This window comes from Solanum lycopersicum, chromosome 2 (assembly GCF_036512215.1).
Source record: "Solanum lycopersicum chromosome 2, SLM_r2.1".
Lineage (NCBI taxonomy): Eukaryota > Viridiplantae > Streptophyta > Magnoliopsida > Solanales > Solanaceae > Solanum > Solanum lycopersicum.
In genome coordinates, this window is record NC_090801.1 from 56831707 (window position 1) to 56851137 (window position 19431).

At 33.2% G+C, this 19431-nt stretch overlaps 2 protein-coding genes across 2 annotated transcripts in view; both read right to left on the reverse strand.

The window, feature by feature from the left end:
* Window positions 1-1174: 1174 nt before the first annotated feature.
* On the reverse strand, window positions 1175-8992 carry LOC101258518 (two-pore potassium channel 3). The gene is made up of 2 exons (XM_004232946.5): window positions 7517-8992; window positions 1175-1706 (listed from the first exon to the last, which is right to left on the reverse strand). The coding sequence occupies exons 1-2, from the start codon at window positions 8641-8643 to the stop codon at window positions 1559-1561; spliced, it is 1275 nt and encodes a 424-aa protein (XP_004232994.1). The 5' UTR covers window positions 8644-8992; the 3' UTR covers window positions 1175-1558.
* A 3537-nt stretch (window positions 8993-12529) lies between these two features.
* The window catches only part of LOC101265990 (DNA-binding protein), a 7475-nt gene continuing 573 nt past the window's right edge, over window positions 12530-19431 (reverse strand). Inside the window, exons 2-7 of the mRNA NM_001329123.1 lie at window positions 19100-19165; window positions 18941-18990; window positions 18776-18840; window positions 13031-13122; window positions 12866-12937; window positions 12530-12765 (exon numbers count right to left, since the gene is read on the reverse strand). Of these exons, the coding sequence (NP_001316052.1) occupies window positions 12727-12765; window positions 12866-12937; window positions 13031-13122; window positions 18776-18840; window positions 18941-18990; window positions 19100-19165 (384 nt within the window). The 3' untranslated portion in view covers window positions 12530-12726. The remainder of the gene's footprint in view (window positions 12766-12865; window positions 12938-13030; window positions 13123-18775; window positions 18841-18940; window positions 18991-19099; window positions 19166-19431) is intronic.

Genomic DNA, 19431 nt, shown 5'->3' on the forward strand with positions numbered 1-19431 from the left:
CTAATTTTTTTATTAACAAATAATTTCTTAATCTAGGATTCCTATTATATGATCAGTGATCAATTTGACTGCTTACGGATGAATAAATATTAAATGAAACAGAACTCTTGTTTACCTGACATAATTACTTTGTAATATAATTTTTTATAATCACCAACTAGGATAAAATAATTAAATTTAGACTTTCAAGAGAAGTTATATTTTTTTATGTAAAGAAAAAAGAAAGTTGACAATTAACCATCAACTAGCATAATTCAATATTAATTTTTGAAGAAAATTAGATAGGGTCAGGTCATAGTGCAAAGTGCAGTGAACTTCATTTTCATTATAATTTTATAGTATTTTGAATTGTATAGAATATAGATTTCTAATACAAAGTCTTTGTTCACTAGTCAAGGTCTTTAAAGACTAAATACCTCATGAAAATTCACAAGGGTTATTTATCCGGAAAGTATAGATATACCACAAATTGAATATTAATTCTCGTTAATCAGAAGTCTTGAATTCGTTTCATGATTATAAAATCACATTTGATGGGAGCATTTTGCACAAGCACACACACTCTACCTCTACTATAATGTGAGATTTTCCAACGTTCTTAAAGCGATACCAAATATCCAATTTTATAAAATGAATACTAATTCGAAGCCATCTAAAATCATATATTATTTAAGAAACAATATTTATCATCTTTTGTTTCGTTCTTAGAATTGATCAAATTAAAAGTAAAAAAATAAAATTAGAAATTAACTCCACATTTAAGATTGAAATATATATATATATATATATATATATATATATATATATATATATATATATATATAACTTTACCATATTATACCAAAAAAATAAAAAAATTAACCATCATAGATGAGGGATCATTTGCACTATTGCTCCTACTTTAGGTTGGTCTTTTATCTTAGTATGTCATGACATAATATTTTCATCGGACATAAAATCTATATTTACATCATAAAATTCTACAAATTATGTCTCACATCCGTAAATAAGTTATAAAAGCAGCCTTAATTGAAATGAGGGCAATTTTTTGTGAAATTAACTTAAAATAATTGCCCGTACATGAATCCTCAATGTCCATGTCGCTCTCTTTAAGCTCTACTCTGTCCAATATTACGAAAAAAGAGACTTTATATAAATGATTTTGGAAGATACCTTTTTACAAAATAAATAATGTATCATATTGAGAAAATCAATTTTTTTTTTCTCCCTCTAAAATTGTTATATCATTTAAGCAAGTATTATTTACAGAGAATATACTTTTGCTTCAAAATTTTGCAAGGTTTCCACCATTAAAACATTTTCCAAAACACTTACAAAATTTTCCATTGCACTTTAGGACTTTGACCTCTGTGCAAGGAATGGAGCACCCTTCCCATAAAATTAGGGAACTCAACATTCCAGTTTCTCCAGCAGGCCACATTTAGACAAGCCCTGTCCAGTTGCCAATCAATCCTATATGCTGCTTCAACTCTGTTTTTCTTCTCTTTTTTTTCCCACTCTCTAATGTCCAATAGGAAAAGACATCAAATTTCGACGTTTAATGGTTGTGTTCCATTAGATCGCCGAGAGTTATCCTTCCACAGTTGCCACTGTCCAGCCGTTCAAACTGTTTGCAGATCAGCATTACATCTTTCTCTGTGATCTTCCCCATTTCTTTCAGTTTGTATATCACATATTCTGATTTACTGCAACCATATATAAGATGCAAAATCAACATCACATGTCCTAATGCAAAAGCAGGCATAGCCACATTTTTCATGTAGACGCATGTGAAAAGTTGCAGTAGGTACCAGTTCAATAATATCAAGTTGTACTACGAAAGCATTAAGCAAGAAACAATTACGATAGTTGATCAAACAAAGAACGAGTAGTTTAACCAACAAACTGCAGAAATAGGATAACATTGTGCCTTGAAGGGAGGTTAAAGATGAGGCACGAAGGAACCTCTACGGCATATAAGCTACGACCCGTATAGTGAATAAGATCACCTAAAGATAATAGATCAGGTTAAGTCTAAAAAACCCTTGACTCGTTCAGTTTCCAAACAAGCTAGTTAAACCAGATACTGTTACATACTTAAAATTTTCTACTTCCCACGGGCACAAGTACCAAGTAACTCTGCATACTAAAATCAATCTAGCATATCCTGAAACCTGGAATATGGATCCTGAAGTCCTAAATAGTCTCAAACTAAGAGCAGAAAAATAAAAGACACTCATCCAGTAAATAACTAGATCACATTTACTACAACCAAAACTAAACTTATAACTAACAGTCTAAGACTACTGCTGAAACCATTGCTAAGGCAGTTCTGTGAATAACTGATCCAGGTAGCTGACTTGTTCATAACCTAGCGGGATCAGAATAAACCCATGAGATAAATAAGGATAAGCATGTCAACCTATATCCAAGATATGAGAGTTTGCGAGTAATCAAAAGGAATCAGACATCAGACAAGAAGCACATATAAGTTGTTAGCTGACATCAGACAAGAAGCACATTTAAGTTGTTAGCTTCGCGATGTTAAGCAAGTTTTACTGAACAACGCTCCAAGAATTTTGAGATGTCACCTCAACAAGCAAAATTTCAGAATTAAGCATCTGTATTCTTAGCTAACACTTGCTTTCTCTCGAGAAAAAAGATAGCAGATTCTTGAGTAAGAAATAGTCTTACTAACCGGTAAACTGCATCAGTAAACCCCTTTTGGTGTGAAACATATTCTAATTTTGAGAAAGTAGTGTATAACATATTCTTAAAAGTAACAAAAGCTACATTATTATTGGTCCATTTTGGGTTCATCATTATACCATGGAAATGTTACTGCAGAGCATTATAGAGATCATTGTTATTATAGTTACAAAGAACTTTCAGTTGGAGCAGACAAGTCTTAGTATTACTCCCTGAGGGAATAGCTAGCCTAATTTGCACAAATGAAAGGCTGCCTAACCTTGAAAAAATTAAAATGTGTGAATCAGGGCAGACCTACTTTGATGCACAAGGGTATCATTTATTTGTAAACTCATCTTTCTCTCCAAACACTCTTTCTTCACCAAAAAACGCCCATCAATACTAGCTCAAGACAATTTAGAGGAGATTAAAGAAAACAAGCAAAAGAAAAAAAAAACACTATAGCTCAACAAAGTCAGTGGAGATTGGAGAAAAAACAAGAGAAAGTAAAAACTAAAAGAAAAATAGAAGATGTGTCTGATCTGAACTTGGCAAAAGCCTAGGATCCAAACCCAACCATCTTCTCTTTATTTCTTGATTTCTGTAGCACAGAGCACTGAGAACTTAGGCTTGGAGATGGAGAAGAGAATGGTTTCTGATGAAGAAGACAATGTAAAGGTGATGAAGACAAAAAAGGAAAAAGTAAAGGAATGTAAATGAAGAAAAGGGTTAGACCGTCGAATCATTTGATCTAATCTGAACCATCGAATCATTTGATTTCATCTAGACCATCAAATTTCTCTCAGATTCTATTAATTTTTTACTCCTCATGCGCAAGAACTCCTAGGGGGAATGCGCTAGGCGTGTGTATTAAGCCAAAAAGGAAGGAATTTCAAGGGTTGAAGATACAAACTACAAGGTAAGAAAAATTTGAAAGGTGCTATATTCAGATACGTAGTGTTGGATTAATGATCACATATGGTGAGGCATAACTCTATTAGATCTCGATTGTTTTGGTTGCCATGGGTAAAAGGGGTCCAATGACTACAGATGACTTGAATTGGAGCAGTTTGATGTTAAGACAACTTTCTTGCATAGCGAACTTGAGAAACAAATTTACATGAAACAACTAGACGGATTAGAAGTTGAAGGAAAAGAAGACTGATTAATTGAAGGAGAAATACTTGTATGATCAAAACAGTCTCAGAGACAATGGTATGAGAGCATTGATTTCTTTATGTTGAGTATAGATTTTTTGTTGTTTAAGGAGAATGTAAGATATTGCACTTTTTCCGGAAGTTGAATGATGGTTCAATCATTTACTTGTTATATATCAATGAAAAGCTCAATCCTCTCAAGAATATGCAGAAAACTAGCACTTCGAGGAGACAACCAAATAATGAGTATTTTGTGAGGAAATTCAGTAGTGGGAGAACTTTTTGAAAACCTCTGTGAGTGAATTTTGACAGGTGAATCTCTCTAGCTTTGGGTTCTAAATTTTTAATTTTAAATCAGTACTCTTTCTTAATATTCTAGATATAGATGATATGCTCCTCCCCAACAATTAATGTAGGTCTCTACTTAATGGATTCACTAAATCATTTTTGACTTTCTATTGTCTGATTACTATCAGTAAGGGTTTCATAACAATTACACCTTATACCTACTATTCCAAGGTATGCAGCTACAACTTATGGCAGGCACATTCAGGTTAATTTAACAATTACTAATGACGTCTGTACAAGGGTTTGCATGGAGCCACTTCGGCGATGAATAGTGTGGACAAGCCATTTCATAAGTTTATTAGGGCCTTCTATTGAATTTAAAACCTAAATGTCCCATGCTAAAATTCTGAAACAAACATTTTTATTTTTTTTCAAATTCTGATGATGCCACTATTTGAAATTGTTGGTCACCATTTATCTCTGTATAGTCCAAAGACTTAATTCATCAAATCATATTCCAAAAATATATCATGCCATAAAACGGATGTTACGCACCTGGGCCCTCAAGGACAAAAAAACAACATATGTGTTCCTTGTGGAACCAGACAGTGATCTAACAAGAGACAGGCTAGCAGCCACAAAACAACTTTTTTCACAAGTGATATACTCAAAATGATGGCAAGACTTTTGCACTAATTCTTTTTTCTCTGGATGTTATGTGTTATCCTTCAATGTCCTAAATTGGTGCCTCTTTTGAGCGGATTGTAGATCAACGTTCTCTGGAATGATTTTTATTTCATCCTGAGAAAATTAAAATATATAATCTAGCTATTGATGAATGAAGAATGCGTGTTACTATGACTGGAGAAAAACATAAGAAACGTGGTGTTACAAAAAATGAGAAGAGGCACTACTGTTCCAAACTCTTCTATTGATGTTATCAAGTCAAACAGGATGGTTAATTCCTTTCAGAAGAAACCTCAATGATTAGGAAATAAAAGGATTCTTTTGGTTGCAGAGACTTCCTAGCAGTTCCTCTGTTTTCTTCCCCTGACTCCATCATATGGAAACTCAACCATGAAGGACTACCAAGCTATGGTATGATGGTTCATACGGAAGGAAAGAAGTACTAGACTTTTTGAAGACCAAAAGAAAAATGTAGTTGATCTTAAACTGAAGTGTATATTTTTGCATAACTTTTGGAGCGACACAGCAATGTATTTAGAGCTGGAAACCATGGTTGAATTTCTCAGTTCTTTACACACTGTAAAGTTCTCTTTTTAGATGTACTCATTCTGAGCATTCCCTTTTATTATCAAGAAAATGCAGTGAGTACAAAGTAGCATATATCTCAGCATTTCCTTAATATGTGATTACATCAAAACTTTTTTTAATTGGTAATGTGTTTATCACGAAACCAATCAAAAAAATGAGAGAAGGCAATGCACTTCGAACTTCCGAAGCAATAAAAGTATGCAACTCATACAAGTGCATGTCATAAACTGAAAGAATTTTTAAGGTTAAGAGTCATTAACCACCAGTAACTATCTACAAATTTTGGGGAGCTTACAGGATGTGTAGACCTTAGATTTTCTAAAAAGATATCTATGAATTTAGATGCCTTCCTAACCAAAACTAAATCAAGTCTGCAGGTTGAAAGTACGTAACTGCGGACAGTAATCAAACCAAAACCACATTCTAGCATTTTTTGCTATTAATGGAATGTAAAAGATAAAATTTCCCTACTTGTTAACTAAAATCTAGTATAATTACAAGTTCAATGGCTGCAATATATACCTATTTTTGCATCTAAACTTAAAAATGAACATGCTTTCAAGTTCTAGTAACTTCTATATGCTAAATTCATCAGGCTAGCATGTATCCGGGAAGCTGTAAAAATGAGGACAAATGCCAACCGAATATCCAAACATTACGAAGATTTCGACTGTTGAAGCATTGATGCAGAGGAGGTTGACAGTAAGTAATGTTTTCCATTGATACAGTACAAACAAGTTGTGAAAGTGAAAGTTCGAAACTTAAATGACCAGTGTTAGCAACAATGAAGTTTTTAGTCCACTGTGCTCACTTTACGTGCAAATTAACAAAATAAACAGAGAAGGTGCACCAAAGTGAACTTCATTATCTCTATGTGATATGTACTTACCTTTTCTCTTAATCAGGTTAAAGGAAATTACATTTTGCCTAGGTAATTATGCATTTTCAAGCAAGGCTATTCCAAATGGACCAATGTGGATAAAATTAGCCAGACAGGATCTTGGCTGGCAAGTACTGGCAACTTCACAAATCAATAAAAAAACAACTGGCAATTTCACGGTTCAAGCAACCATTTGTAATGACTGTAGATCTAACATGGTCTTATACACATGTTTGCTAGCTTCACTTCAACAATATCTTGTTACAATGTCGATCAAGCACTATAACGAGATAAGCTTGCCAGGGTTACCGCCACTTAAATCAAAATCTAGTGTTGCTTTAATTATCAATTTATTCAGTTATGCTTATTAAGAAACTTCTGAAAAAAGCACGCCGAGAACAAACACAGAGCAAATCATTAGAGGAAAGAAATCTGCACTTAAAAATACCAGCTACGGGTCCTGTGCTTCACTAACAAATAAATCCTTAGAGATAAAAGCTTAACATGATCATCCACTATTTCATTTGTTCCGTCTATTTTGATGCTGAAGCATTCTCTTTTACTTGGAAAGAAATTAATATATACTCTACTGATTGATCCTACTGAACCACTACCCACTCTCAACATTGACTAGTTTCCTGTTTCAGCTGGTTTGAACAGCGAACTTCCCTACCATTTCTTTAATGTGAGAGAGAGTCCATCTATTGTACTACCCCTGGATCCAGTACCCTAAGTGTGATGGTTGACAAGAAAGCATATCAGCCAGAAAACCTGAAATGCATTCAAGTCTTAAAAAAAAAAGGATCTTGTTGTATCCATGCATAGCTACTTCATTTTCTCTTTCTGTTACAAATTAAGGAGAAAAGGAGAACAATTCATATATGTTAATTCCAAGATAACCAAAAACCTGCAAGGAATCTGTGGTTTTCTGCCAAATCAATTGAATGAGCAGACTCATCCGCAAGTTAATGTTCTAGAAGAGCTATAGGCTTGAGCTTGACTAACATGTTTGCTGAGAAACCCAGGTTCCAACAGATGCAAACAACTAAAGTCTAAGGACAAATATAAACAACACAAAATTCAAATGCAAAGCCCAAGCATATAATATATCACATCCACAGCTTCCTTGAGTGTGACTATGGCAAGTATAAGCAAATAGAGTTAAACGTAATGAAAGTATTTTAAAGAAAAATAGCATTTAACTTCAAAAGGAATAGAAAACTTTTACCTCACGAATCCATTATTATCAATATCAGCAGCAAGAAATTGAGCAACAGTCATATCCTGATCAAGCACCCATTTTGCCATTTTCCGATGACGTTTATCTATTCTGGCCTCAGCTAAGTAGAGAAAGGCTCGAGCAACTGCAAGTGTAGACACAAGCAACCAAATGGATGCAAAGATACGACCGGTCATTGATTGGAATGCCCTATCACCATACCCGACAGTGGTAACGGACATAACTGACAAATAAAATGCATCTATCCACCCAAGCTTCTCAACAAAATGCATAACAGCAACCCCAACCCCAATACAAAGAACCACAACACCCAATGCCAGTGCCACCTTCATTCTTATCCTCATCCTCCCCTTCTTCACATCAATTATATAAGACCTAGCATCATGTGATTTCCCACTCTTAATACTCCTTAACAAGTAGTTCTCTTGCAAATCAAGCACATAACTAACCATCCCACTAAGCAAAATATCAATAAAACCAAACCCCACAAGCACAAACAAGATAGAGAACAACTTAGTAGGTGTACTATCAGGAGTTATATCACCATAACCAATAGTACACATAGTAACAATACAAAAATACAAAGCATCAACAATGGGGTGAGTTTCAGTAGCTTTAAAATGATCCTTAAAGCAAGAATATATCGCCACCCCAAGTGTCAAGTAAAGTATCAAAAGCACAACCCCTTGTCCAACAATTGAAATTTTCCCAAATTGGGGTGGCTTAGAAACAGGTGAATGTTCAAAATCATTTATAACAGCCATTGCTGGTGCTGTTTTAGACCTATGAAGATTGCTCTTCGTCCAAGAAGGGTAATTTGGGTCAATCAACCAAGAATTCTGATTATCAGCTGTTTCAAGATTTGTTGAAGATGAAGAAGCAGGAGGGTCTGGAGATATTAAGTTCAAGGTCAAAGCATCAATAGCAGTTGCAGAAGCTTCAGCGGGTCCAAATATAATCCGTTCTTTGAGTTCAGAAGGGGTAAGAGGGACAGAAACAGGAGGGATTGAAATTTCATTGTGTTCAGGTAAAGGGCAGAGGGAAATAGGAGATGGGTATGTGAGGGATGATACTTTGGGGCTGAGATATGAAGGAAGGAGTGGCTCTTTCTCCATCTGGGTCTCGCCGGAAAACAGCTAATTGGCCGGTCGGAATACCAGAAACTGGGAGACAGTTCTTGAAATTATGGGCTATGGAATGGAACAGACCAAAGAAGAGAAACAGGAAAAGGTCTTGTTTGGCTACAAAATAAAGAATAACACATTAATTAATGGATAGATTAGTGTTAATTAATCATAGTACTAATCAATAGTGCTTGATTTGAATTTTATTAATGTACTATGAGATTGTTTCGTAGCTGGATAAGAAATAATTAATATCCGTATTAAGTTTTGGGTAACTTATACGATGTATGATGGTAAAAAAAAATAAGTTATTGATATATATAATTGATATGGCGTTTAGTTGACACTTTATAAAATTTCTATAATTAATATATGTAAAAATTAAAATAAATTTGCGTATTGCAATAATTATTTGTAGAAATCACGACAGTAGTGAAGACATAGGAAGTATAAAATAGTTTTTAGTTTTAAAAGTTGAAGACAAAATTAATGAAACTTTTTCTCAGTATTAATTGTTCTAAAAGATTACAAACACCTTAATAATAGATTAATATTTTCCCTTTTTTTATTAAAAATAAAGTAAAAATTTAATGAGGAGAGACTATATCCTAAGTACTATGTATTATCCTACGTTGGACGAGTAATTAGGGACGAAAAATATTTTCTTTAAAAGTTATCAATCATGATTTCTAAAATAGTTATTTTAAAATTAATTACTATCATTTTTCTATTTTATCCTTCATAGTAATTATTTTCGAAATGTATAAATAACTTAAACAGTAAGTGATAGATGAGTCCAAATTGATCTAGATTTTAAATTTCAATTGATTAAAAATAAATAATAAAAATATAACTTCTTTCACCAATTAAATATTATTTATATTTAATCTCTATTTACATTTTTTGAATTTTTTTTAACCATTATATAATTAGCTTAAAATTATCCTAAAATCTTACAATTTTTTTTTGTCAGATGAATATCACTTTGGTATATTACCTCATTATTTAATTTTTTGAAACCTTACTTCATTTTCCTCGTAAATTGATGGAATTGACATAAAGATATGACTTTAATTTCATGTTTAAATCTTTTAACATTATGAAGTTATCAATCATCTTAAGATCAACGTAACAACTTCTTAATATTTGCGTAGACACACAATTTTCAAATGAAGCTTTATTCAATTTGAATTTAAATTAATTAGATTTTAATGTAAATATCGAACTCGATGAATATATAATTATTTTTGGCAGCCAAAAACGGCCTTGTGTAGTACTTTTGATTTAGTCATATGTTTTGTGGCCATACTTCTTCCTTTTTTCCCCATTACAGATGATCCTTCCTCAAACTTTACAACACACGTAATATATATATATATATATATATATAATATATATATATATATATATATATATATATTATATTTATTTTTGGTTAAAACACACGTAATATTATATGGTCATGAAAGTCAAATCTCTCTTCTTGGATTTTAGCTATTTGTATTACTCAATCTTATTTACCAAAAATAAATAAATATTTGACTAAGATACCTGAATCAAAATAGGCTAAATAATAGTATGAAATTATATTAAATATTTTAACAATGTTTCTCAATGACAAATTTCACAAATAAGGTCCAAGGAGGAGTGGAATCCACATTCGGTCCATGGTATTCGCTATTTAAATTAGTGATCAAATTTAAATTAAAAATTTTCATACTTTCAAATAAAAGAGAGTATGTATACGAGGGAACTCGAACCAGAGACCTCTTTATTAAGAATAAATAAGTACTTATCATTCTATCAATAGTTAGTATGAAATTAATTTATTTATGAAAAGAAGAGGAAGAAAACATGACAGCCAGTTTGAAAATTAAAATAATAAAAGCTTAGTCTAAAATAATCGTTAGATATTTATGAGGTTACAAATCATATGATTTAAGGGTAAAATGAGAATTTTAATATTAATATTTTTTCTAACTATAATAAGGTACATTCAATTTTAGACTAACTAAAAAAGATAAAAATATCACATAAAATGAAATAAAATTAAAAAAATTTGATCGAGTGACCCTATTTTATGAACTAATTTTACACCGTCTAAAACTATTTATCCCAACAAAATGATTGAACCACATGATCAACTCTTCATAAGTGTTTAGGTGAAAGATTTAAAATACTTGTGAGTTCTCATTATTTAAATCATTAAATGAAATTAAGATATTGGCATAATTTAGCTGTCAAAAGAACGGTGCAAAAAATAAACTAAGTTATATTTAAGTTTTCTAATTAAAGTAACATATATTGCGATTGGCTTGTTTTAATTAATGTCAACTCTCTGACAATATCAACACATATACGTCAAATATATTTTAATGTTAAATAATGCAAAACTTACTATAAATGTATTATTTATGTCCTAATATATTTGTTGATGCGTCTGAATATTATATACTCCATTTATGTGAATATGCTATCGAAAGTCAACTATTTTTTTCTTTTACTATAAACTTTTTATAATACGATGTAACTTTTTAAATATAAAAATATTATTTAATTTAAGAATATATTTCCAAATTAACATTAAAAATAAATATGTTGATTCTCATACTATGAACCATGAATTAGGACAGATTGAACACTATTAGTGTGCCGACAAAACGTGTTTGAAATAATTAATAGTGTTTTTTTGGATGTTTTCAAACATATGAATAATGATAAATATTTTAATTGCTTGGATATTATATTAAAAAATTATCTCGTAATCTAATTGAAATCTTTTTTTTGTCGTGCCAAATTTACTAAATCATATAGTTAAAAAGGCATATTGTGCTTGCCTCTTTAAGGTCGTCTCGGAATTGAATTGTATATATTCACATGCCCGATAAATATATTATGATAATTAACGGAGTAATATTTTTATATTTTTCAAATATTGAAATTCAGCATTTACAAATAATGGACTGATGATTTTGAAACCTACTCTCTAGTCTCACCGTTCTAAAATATTTATCATGTTTATCAATTTGACTAATATTTGAAGTTAGACTGAGATGTATTTAGTATTCTAAAATTAAAATTTAGTTATTTAAAAACTAAAAAAGAAAAATATATTACAAATTTTACAACATTTCTTATAAATATACATCTTATTATCAATCAAAATTTATATAATTTAATCTCGATAAGCAAAGCGTAATGAATAGTCTTATACAGATGATCTTAAATGTGTTAGAATATGATATATGGAAATAATTTACAATGGAACCCAATTATTTTCTTTTTATAAAACCAAAAACTCATAAATCTAAAATTCATGTCTAAGAAATTGTTGCTAGAACAGAGATCTTATTCCAAGATGTCTCTCTTTATCTTTTCTATTACCTATGAGAGAAATGTGTCAACTATTTTTTTTTCTTTCTTAAAAAAATAAAGTATCCAACCAAGATCTCATCATATCATACAATATATATATATATATAAATATAAAACTTACTAATTAATTACTCCATATAGCTAAATTTCTGGCTGTGATGAAATAGAGGTGTAGATAACACTTTGGCCCACATCAAATATACAGTATATAAAATGAACAGTGAGACAGACAGCCTGTTCTATAGTACAAATGCTGAACCAACAGACATTTCAAAATCATTGCCTAATAAGCCAACAGATACGTGAAAATGACACTAATTACCTCTATCCAGTTATGTACATCCAATCATTAATTCTTTAAAAAAACACTAGCTGTTCTCAATTGTATCCATAATAAGTCAACAATAATATTGTGCCTGGTGCTTTTTTTTCATAACAAAAACTTGCACTTGTTTATTTTGGGAATAATCCCGAATTTAATGAACGGCAGAAATCGAGATCGAGAAGTAAAAAACCGGACCATAAAATATTGAAAACCGAATTTCAAATTCTTTCAATACCGTACCAAACCGATAGATAACACTCCCAACTAGAGAGTTTGACAGAGTTTGTGAGTACTACAATACACACCGCAACCAACTGTCTGATATAAATACAAAATAAAGCATAATGTTATCATGCCTGCCATTGCTGAATCACTCAATCGTCATCCTCAAGAACATTGCGACGCCTCTGGATCTGAGAAGTGATCAGAACAAGCATGCAAGAAGATTCAAGATTGGGTTCATAAAATGAGAAGGATCAAAACGTAGAGCAGAAGAGCAAAGAGGCGACTTACTGTTACTTTCGTTTGCTTAGTGGTTTGGGTGTTAATCTGTTCAAGCAATTCTATAAGTTTCTGCTCAGATACCTGCAAATGCAAACATCGTCCCAACCAAGGCAGTGAGGCCACCATAACTAATCAGATGGAAGAAAGACTAAAGGAAAGAGGAATAGAACTTACCTTTTCTGTGATCTGACCATATTGAGCAGCTCGGAGTATAACATCTTCCACTCCTCTGGCCTTGTCAGGCTTCACAAGAGCAATTCGAGCAACTGGCTCATACAAAATTGAAATCCAGGCCACAGGCCATATAGCAAGTGATTAGAAGAACATAGAGGCCAAATTTAAGTAGGGACTAGCAGAAAGCCCAGAAAATTTAAGGTCTCACTATATAACTGCTTATAAAATGAGAGAGTGAGAAAACCTAGATATGCTTCATTGTGGTGTCAAAGCAAAGACAAAAACGAATAAACAAAAAAATTAAAACAGCAAAGACCACCAATTATTCTGGTAATAACACTTGCCAACTAGATAATTGATCAACTATATAGAATGCCTACAGTTAACAAAATAAGGGCCAATAACCAATTTCATTGGTAAACCAGTTAATCTTATAAAAGGGAGGTAAAATCTACAATTGTTCATGTGAAGACTTTTAATAATCTCAAGAGACAGAATATCTTGGATCATACAAGACACTGACGAATAGGCCAAGTCCACAATGCATAATCGGGTAACACGTAATGAGGAAATCAAAAAAGTAACTAAACAAAATACATTCGAGGCATTGCAAACAAGAGCAATAAGAATTGGTACAGGGGTTTTAGTCCCCGAAGCTAATACACAGGCAAACAAGATTTTTCTTTTTGCTGCCATTGTTATATTAACGCATTGTAAGGATAATTTCCATTCTTTTTCAGTTTCTCTTCCTTTGTTCGGTAAGTATCTTCTTCAGTTTCTCTTCTTTTCTTCCTTCTTTAATTGTCAATTCTATATATTGAAATGATTATTTCTAGTTTCAAATAATAGTTGGGGTCTGAACAATGAATTGAGAAATTCGTAATGGAGTTTTGAGATTTAGATCCAAAAATAATTCCACCATTGAGACCAAATAAATTGGTGTTGTTGTGAGGAATTTAAAGTACTAAAAGCATCTAGCAAAAGTTTTATAGGAGACTGAATGATTAGCCATTGTTGGAAATTGATGAAGTTTGGGAAAATGATGGTTATTAGGTTATTACCCTTGAGCTAGATAATTGGGAGGAACTCAGCACCAACAAAAGTTTATTGCTTTAGTTTGTTGATTGCTAGGAAGGCTTCCCTGACACGTGAAGCATTGAAAAAGAAAGGAAAGATCATATTCCCTTGGTGCTCTTTATGTGGGAAGACTGAGGGTCCTATTTTACATTGTCCTTTCACAACCCAAATTCGGTCCATGTTTCTTAAAATCTCAGAAGTGAAGTGGACTATGCCACACACAGCAGATTTACTGAGCTACAAGATTAGAATCCGAGGGAGCAAGAGAAGGAAGACTTGGTGGAATTTAATCCCACACAGTATTTGGTGGACAGTGTGGAAAGAGAGGAATAGTAGAAATTTTGAAGATATATCCAGTTCCATTCACAAAGTTAAATGGAATTGCATTGTATCTCTATTTTTTAGGTGTAAACAGACAGGATAAGAGGATTCAGATCAATTTCTAGAATTTTTAGGATTCTTGCAAGCGTTACTTCTCCATCTTTTTCTCTTCTTTTTAAAAGGTCTCCAGCATACCCTTCCTTAAATGCTGATGAATACAATGTTACCAGTTCTTTAAGGCAGAGAGAGAGAGAGAGAGATTTTAGCGACTTAAGGCCTAATACAAGTTGATGAATTGAACTTGGTAGCTTATGAATTTACATGGTTAAGCCTATGTTGTAGATTGTGAGTTGTTGAATACACACAAAATTTGAAAACACAAATTGGAGCTAAAGCTTTAAGGTAAGGTAAGACTAACTTACTGGTTGAGATTTTCATAAAATTATGCTCCCTACGTGTATGATAAAATGCTTAAAAGTGTGTTTTGTGGCTAAGCACCCCTGAGGGAAAGGGAATACTTGTTCACCATATTTATGACTCAGTAGTCAGTGCATCTAAAAAGCAAAAAGGTTAAAAGTGACGAATGATTTAGAATTGCCTCGTGTGATGTATGGCTCAATTTTAAAATATATATGTTAATGTCGAACATGACCTTGCTATATGCCCTTAGTTACTAATGTGATCACATTCAGTTTTGGAGAAGTAGCCAACCTCATCGAGCATGAGTGCCACACTGACTAGGTAAGCAACTTCACACACAGATTCTTAATTTATCAAATTCAATTACAGTATCAATTTAGACTAAGTTATCAATTCGCAAATCATTGTATTTTTGCTGCAATTCACGTTTTGTTCAGTAAGTCTTACTCCATCGTCTAGCGGTAGTCAATAAGACTTTCACTTTTTTTTTTATTGTTACTGAGTACCCTGCCATTGGTACTAAGCCCAGGAGTGCCTGTTTCCTTGTTAGATGCAGACACAGATACCACTGAACCCGGTGCCACCTGTTAACTCAAACCTAGTATCCAGTTACAGCTCTCTCTACTATTCATTTAGTGGGAGATCGATCTTAGTTCATCTCAGACATTTTGTACTCCATGGAATGCTCTTAAGACCTTCTGTTTGTTTCTTTTCATAATTTTTTAGTAATTCTTTTAGAAACTCATGGTTTTGACTTGGCTAATAGGTTTTCAGATATTTAGTTTCGACTGGATTTATTGTCTTGGGAGGCATTGATCCCCATACCAGCTTAATGAATGAGTTGAAAGCTCAATCCAAGATCAAAGATATGATGGGAACAAAACCAGCTTCTGGAAGGACAACTGGCATGTGTTCGGAATTTGGGATTGGTATTTCAAGATATTTTCAACTTAGTCATCAGCAAAGGACAGTAGCAGTCTAGCAGATATGTGGAGACTCCAAGGTTGGAATATCAATTTTAGAAGACAAATCAGTGAGTGGAAAGTTCAGAGTCTGACTTCTTCAGAGCACTTGAACAATCTTCGGGATTACAAACAGGTGAATATGTTCTTTGGTGGCAAGGCAAAATCAAAGAGCTATTCAGGGTCAATGCAGCACACAAACTGTTGACTCAACCCAATAAGAGTTAGCAACTGGCCATGGAAACAAATTTAGAATGCCAAAGTCCCTCATAAAGTAGCTTGTTTTGTGTGGCTGCCCATTCACAGCTCAGTTATGGAGTATTTTCTTAAACCTCAAAGCCATATTCTGGTCTTTTCCAGGTAAGGTCTCAGAAGCGCTCAGTAGTTGGGAAGGAATAGGATCACATGCAAGAAATAGGAGTAGATGGATAATTGCCTCTGCTCGGATTTGGTGGATAATTTGGAAGGAAAGCAACTCCAGATGTTTTGAGAGTTTAGAGGATGATGTGCAGAAGGTCAAGTTAAACCTCATCTTACGGGTATGTTATTGGTGTAATCAAATTTACTCCAATATTACTATCTCTATTCTTCGATGTTTTAGACTCATTATAGACAGAGGATAAGATATCTTTAGAACTTTCTTGTAAATATGGTACCAGTAGTAGTACTACCTAACTAATGCTTTGGGTTCATTGATTTATTTTGAGAAAGTTAACATTTTATAGACAAAATACACCAAGTGTATTTCAGTAGTAATTACATCAGGAGTTTAAAGTGAGCAAACCAAATATATCTATCACCTATACTCCTCCTAAACTATTTAAATAGTGAGTAATATCCTCCAGCTTATTGGGGAGTACAGAGTTACACCAAAAATAAAAGGTTATAAGGCAATTCAGTTTCAAGCTCCGGAAAGGGATGCTCTTGTTTCCAAAACATCTTTGGTTCCTTTCCTTCCATATTTTCCACCAAATGCAAGCAAGGACAATCTTACATCTCTCCTTATGGCCTGACATATTTCCTTCTCTACTCCATCCTGTTAGGGCTTCTGATGTATGCCTTAGCATGGACCAACTAATACCCCTCAAGTTAAAAAACACAAGCCACAATTTCAGTGTCGCTTTACAGTGAATGAAGAGATGGTTTATTGTCTCTGTTTCTCTTTCACAAAAAAAGCACCCGGAACATAATTCCCTTCCCCTTTTCATTAGATTGTCCTGAGCTAGTACTACTTGACTGGCTACCAACCAGGTGAAACAAGCCACCTTGTGGAGTATCTTAACATTCCATATAATCTTCCAAGGCCATGATAAGAGCATTGCAGCTGACCTATCAAGGTGTCTGTAAGCTGATTTTGTTGATAATTTCTTTTTTTTGGCTCTAAACCATTGTAGACTGTCTCCATTTGTGTTAAGGTTATTCGTCTCCTCCAAAGAATTGAAGAAATCTGTGAGGTTGTCTATTTCCCAGTCATTCAAGAAATCTTTGGGTTTATTGATATAAAATACAGTTCCAATTTTTTTAAAAGAAAATGACAGAAATTCTCTTTTAGTACTATAAAAAAAAAATGGGGCATGACACATTGTCATAATATGGGACAGAAGGGAATGATTTTTGCATAGACAGTGTTGCACACATGGGTAACCCAAGTGCTAAAGCAATACAAAAACTGAGGCAGGTACATTTCCAATACTGAGCAAGAACATTCCTTCTCAACATAAAAGCGTTAATATATCTTACAATTTAAGATGTCGTAGAATTCTTTCAATGTTATGTTGGCAAGCACTATTGTACTTTATCACCTTGTAAGAAAATGTAATCCTTATTTCTTTTCTAGCTTCAAAGGGTTAATGTATTTGAGAAATATATACGGTCAATAATACTTTTTCAACATTATATACACTCTCTGCATCCAAAATTTACAACCCCAATATTTCAAAGGTGAAAGATATGAATTTTACTCTTTGGTAGGCGAAGAATGCGCCTAAGACGTGTAGCAGATGCCTTCAAATCTTTTGATTACTTAGATTTATAGAAGAATCACATGCAAGTATTAGAAAAAATTGATACAAGTCATGAACTTAAGTCAGAGCATCAACGATATGAGTGGAGAAGACATACCAATAGTGGGAGCTTAGTTTGACCCTTCTAGCAGACCTAGAAGAGTTGCATCACCAAAAAGATTATTTCTTTTTATAACCTTGGTGCCCGGGCCAACTTGCGCGCACCTCGACTAATTCCACAAGATACCTACCACCTCTACTAGCAACATGTACAAGTAACTCTGTCCACCAAGGCTAGAACAAAAGGGAATAAATCGCCTAGTGTTTGTCTCTGTTGAGAATTGAACCCGAGACCTCATTGGGCTAAAAACACTTCATTGGCCACTAGGCCACACCTCTAGGAAAAGATTTTCAAAATTTACTTCATGATGTCGAGCCAATTCAAGAGACCAGCAACTAAAAATTGGTCCCAAAAGCTAACACCTTCATAATGACTAATAAAATGCACCTCTACGCATGATGCCTAAGAAAACCTCATAAAGCGTGCTTTAAAGGTCCTCTTTGATTTCCCTTATTCCCAAGAGAATTTTATGATGTCTATTGCCTTTGCCTTAAGGACAGCCTTAAGCTACACCTAAGAGATGCCTTTGGACGTCAGATCCAGTTCACATGGAAACTAAGAGACATTTTATGGTGTTTGCTTGTATCATATATGTTCTAGTTACAAGATCAAAATTTCTAAAGCAATAAAATCTGCAACTAGATTGGATGTCAGGTTCAATCTTACTTCTACCCATCAAAAATAAAAAAAATGTTTATTCACTAAAATAGAGAGTAATTAACTACAAAGAAGATGATTTTCAAATATAAACGCAAAACTAGACAAATATTGTAGAGTTCTTAATTCATAAAAAATTAAGACATCAAACATTTGGAAAATAATTCACACAACATGCACCTACCTCTGGCCCTTGCTTCAGAAGTCAGAATCTGAGAAAGCATCATTTGCCTTCGCTCATCAGCCTCCCTACATCAATAACTTCCATAGTGGATATCAAATGTTGAAAGAACTATTATGTTACTAAAAATTACAACATTTTGAACAAATAAACTATACAAGAATAAACCTTTTAGCATCATCTTGGGATTTCTGCTGGTCAGTGTTTTGTTGAGTTCCCTATTTGCCCAAAGAAAACAATAGTGAAGACATTGTGAAGTTCAAAAGCTTGACAAGGTATAACTGGACATCAAAAACAGAAAGTATATATACAGAGACAATTATTTACCACGCCCTGTTTAGCCATGAGCTCTTGCATTCTCCTTTGTCTGATAGCTTCCAATTCCGGGTCAGCCTACGGTAATTGCAAAAAAAGAAAGGGAATCAATCTCATAAACCATATCACAGTTTCATTTCAAGCTTCAAAATTGACCACTTATTCTAAGTTTCTAACAATAGTCCAACTAAAATTAACTTCTCCAGATTCGATAAAACTAACTTAGAAATCCATAAACAAAATCTTCATGCATTCAGCCAAAACCTATGTTGCACGGACTCTCAAAAACTGATGCCTCACCCATACCAGATACTCTCAAAATAGACTTCATTTGGAGGATCCAA

Excerpts from the sequence above, each read along its gene's own strand:
- LOC101258518 (XM_004232946.5), bottom strand. The coding sequence starts at position 8,643 with ATGGAGAAAGAGCCACTCCTTCCTTCATATCTCAGCCCCAAAGTATCA. Across the intron at positions 1,707-7,516 it reads GATAATAATGGATTCGTGAG|TAAATCAGAATATGTGATAT; the intron begins GTAAAAGTTTTC and ends ATATGGTTGCAG.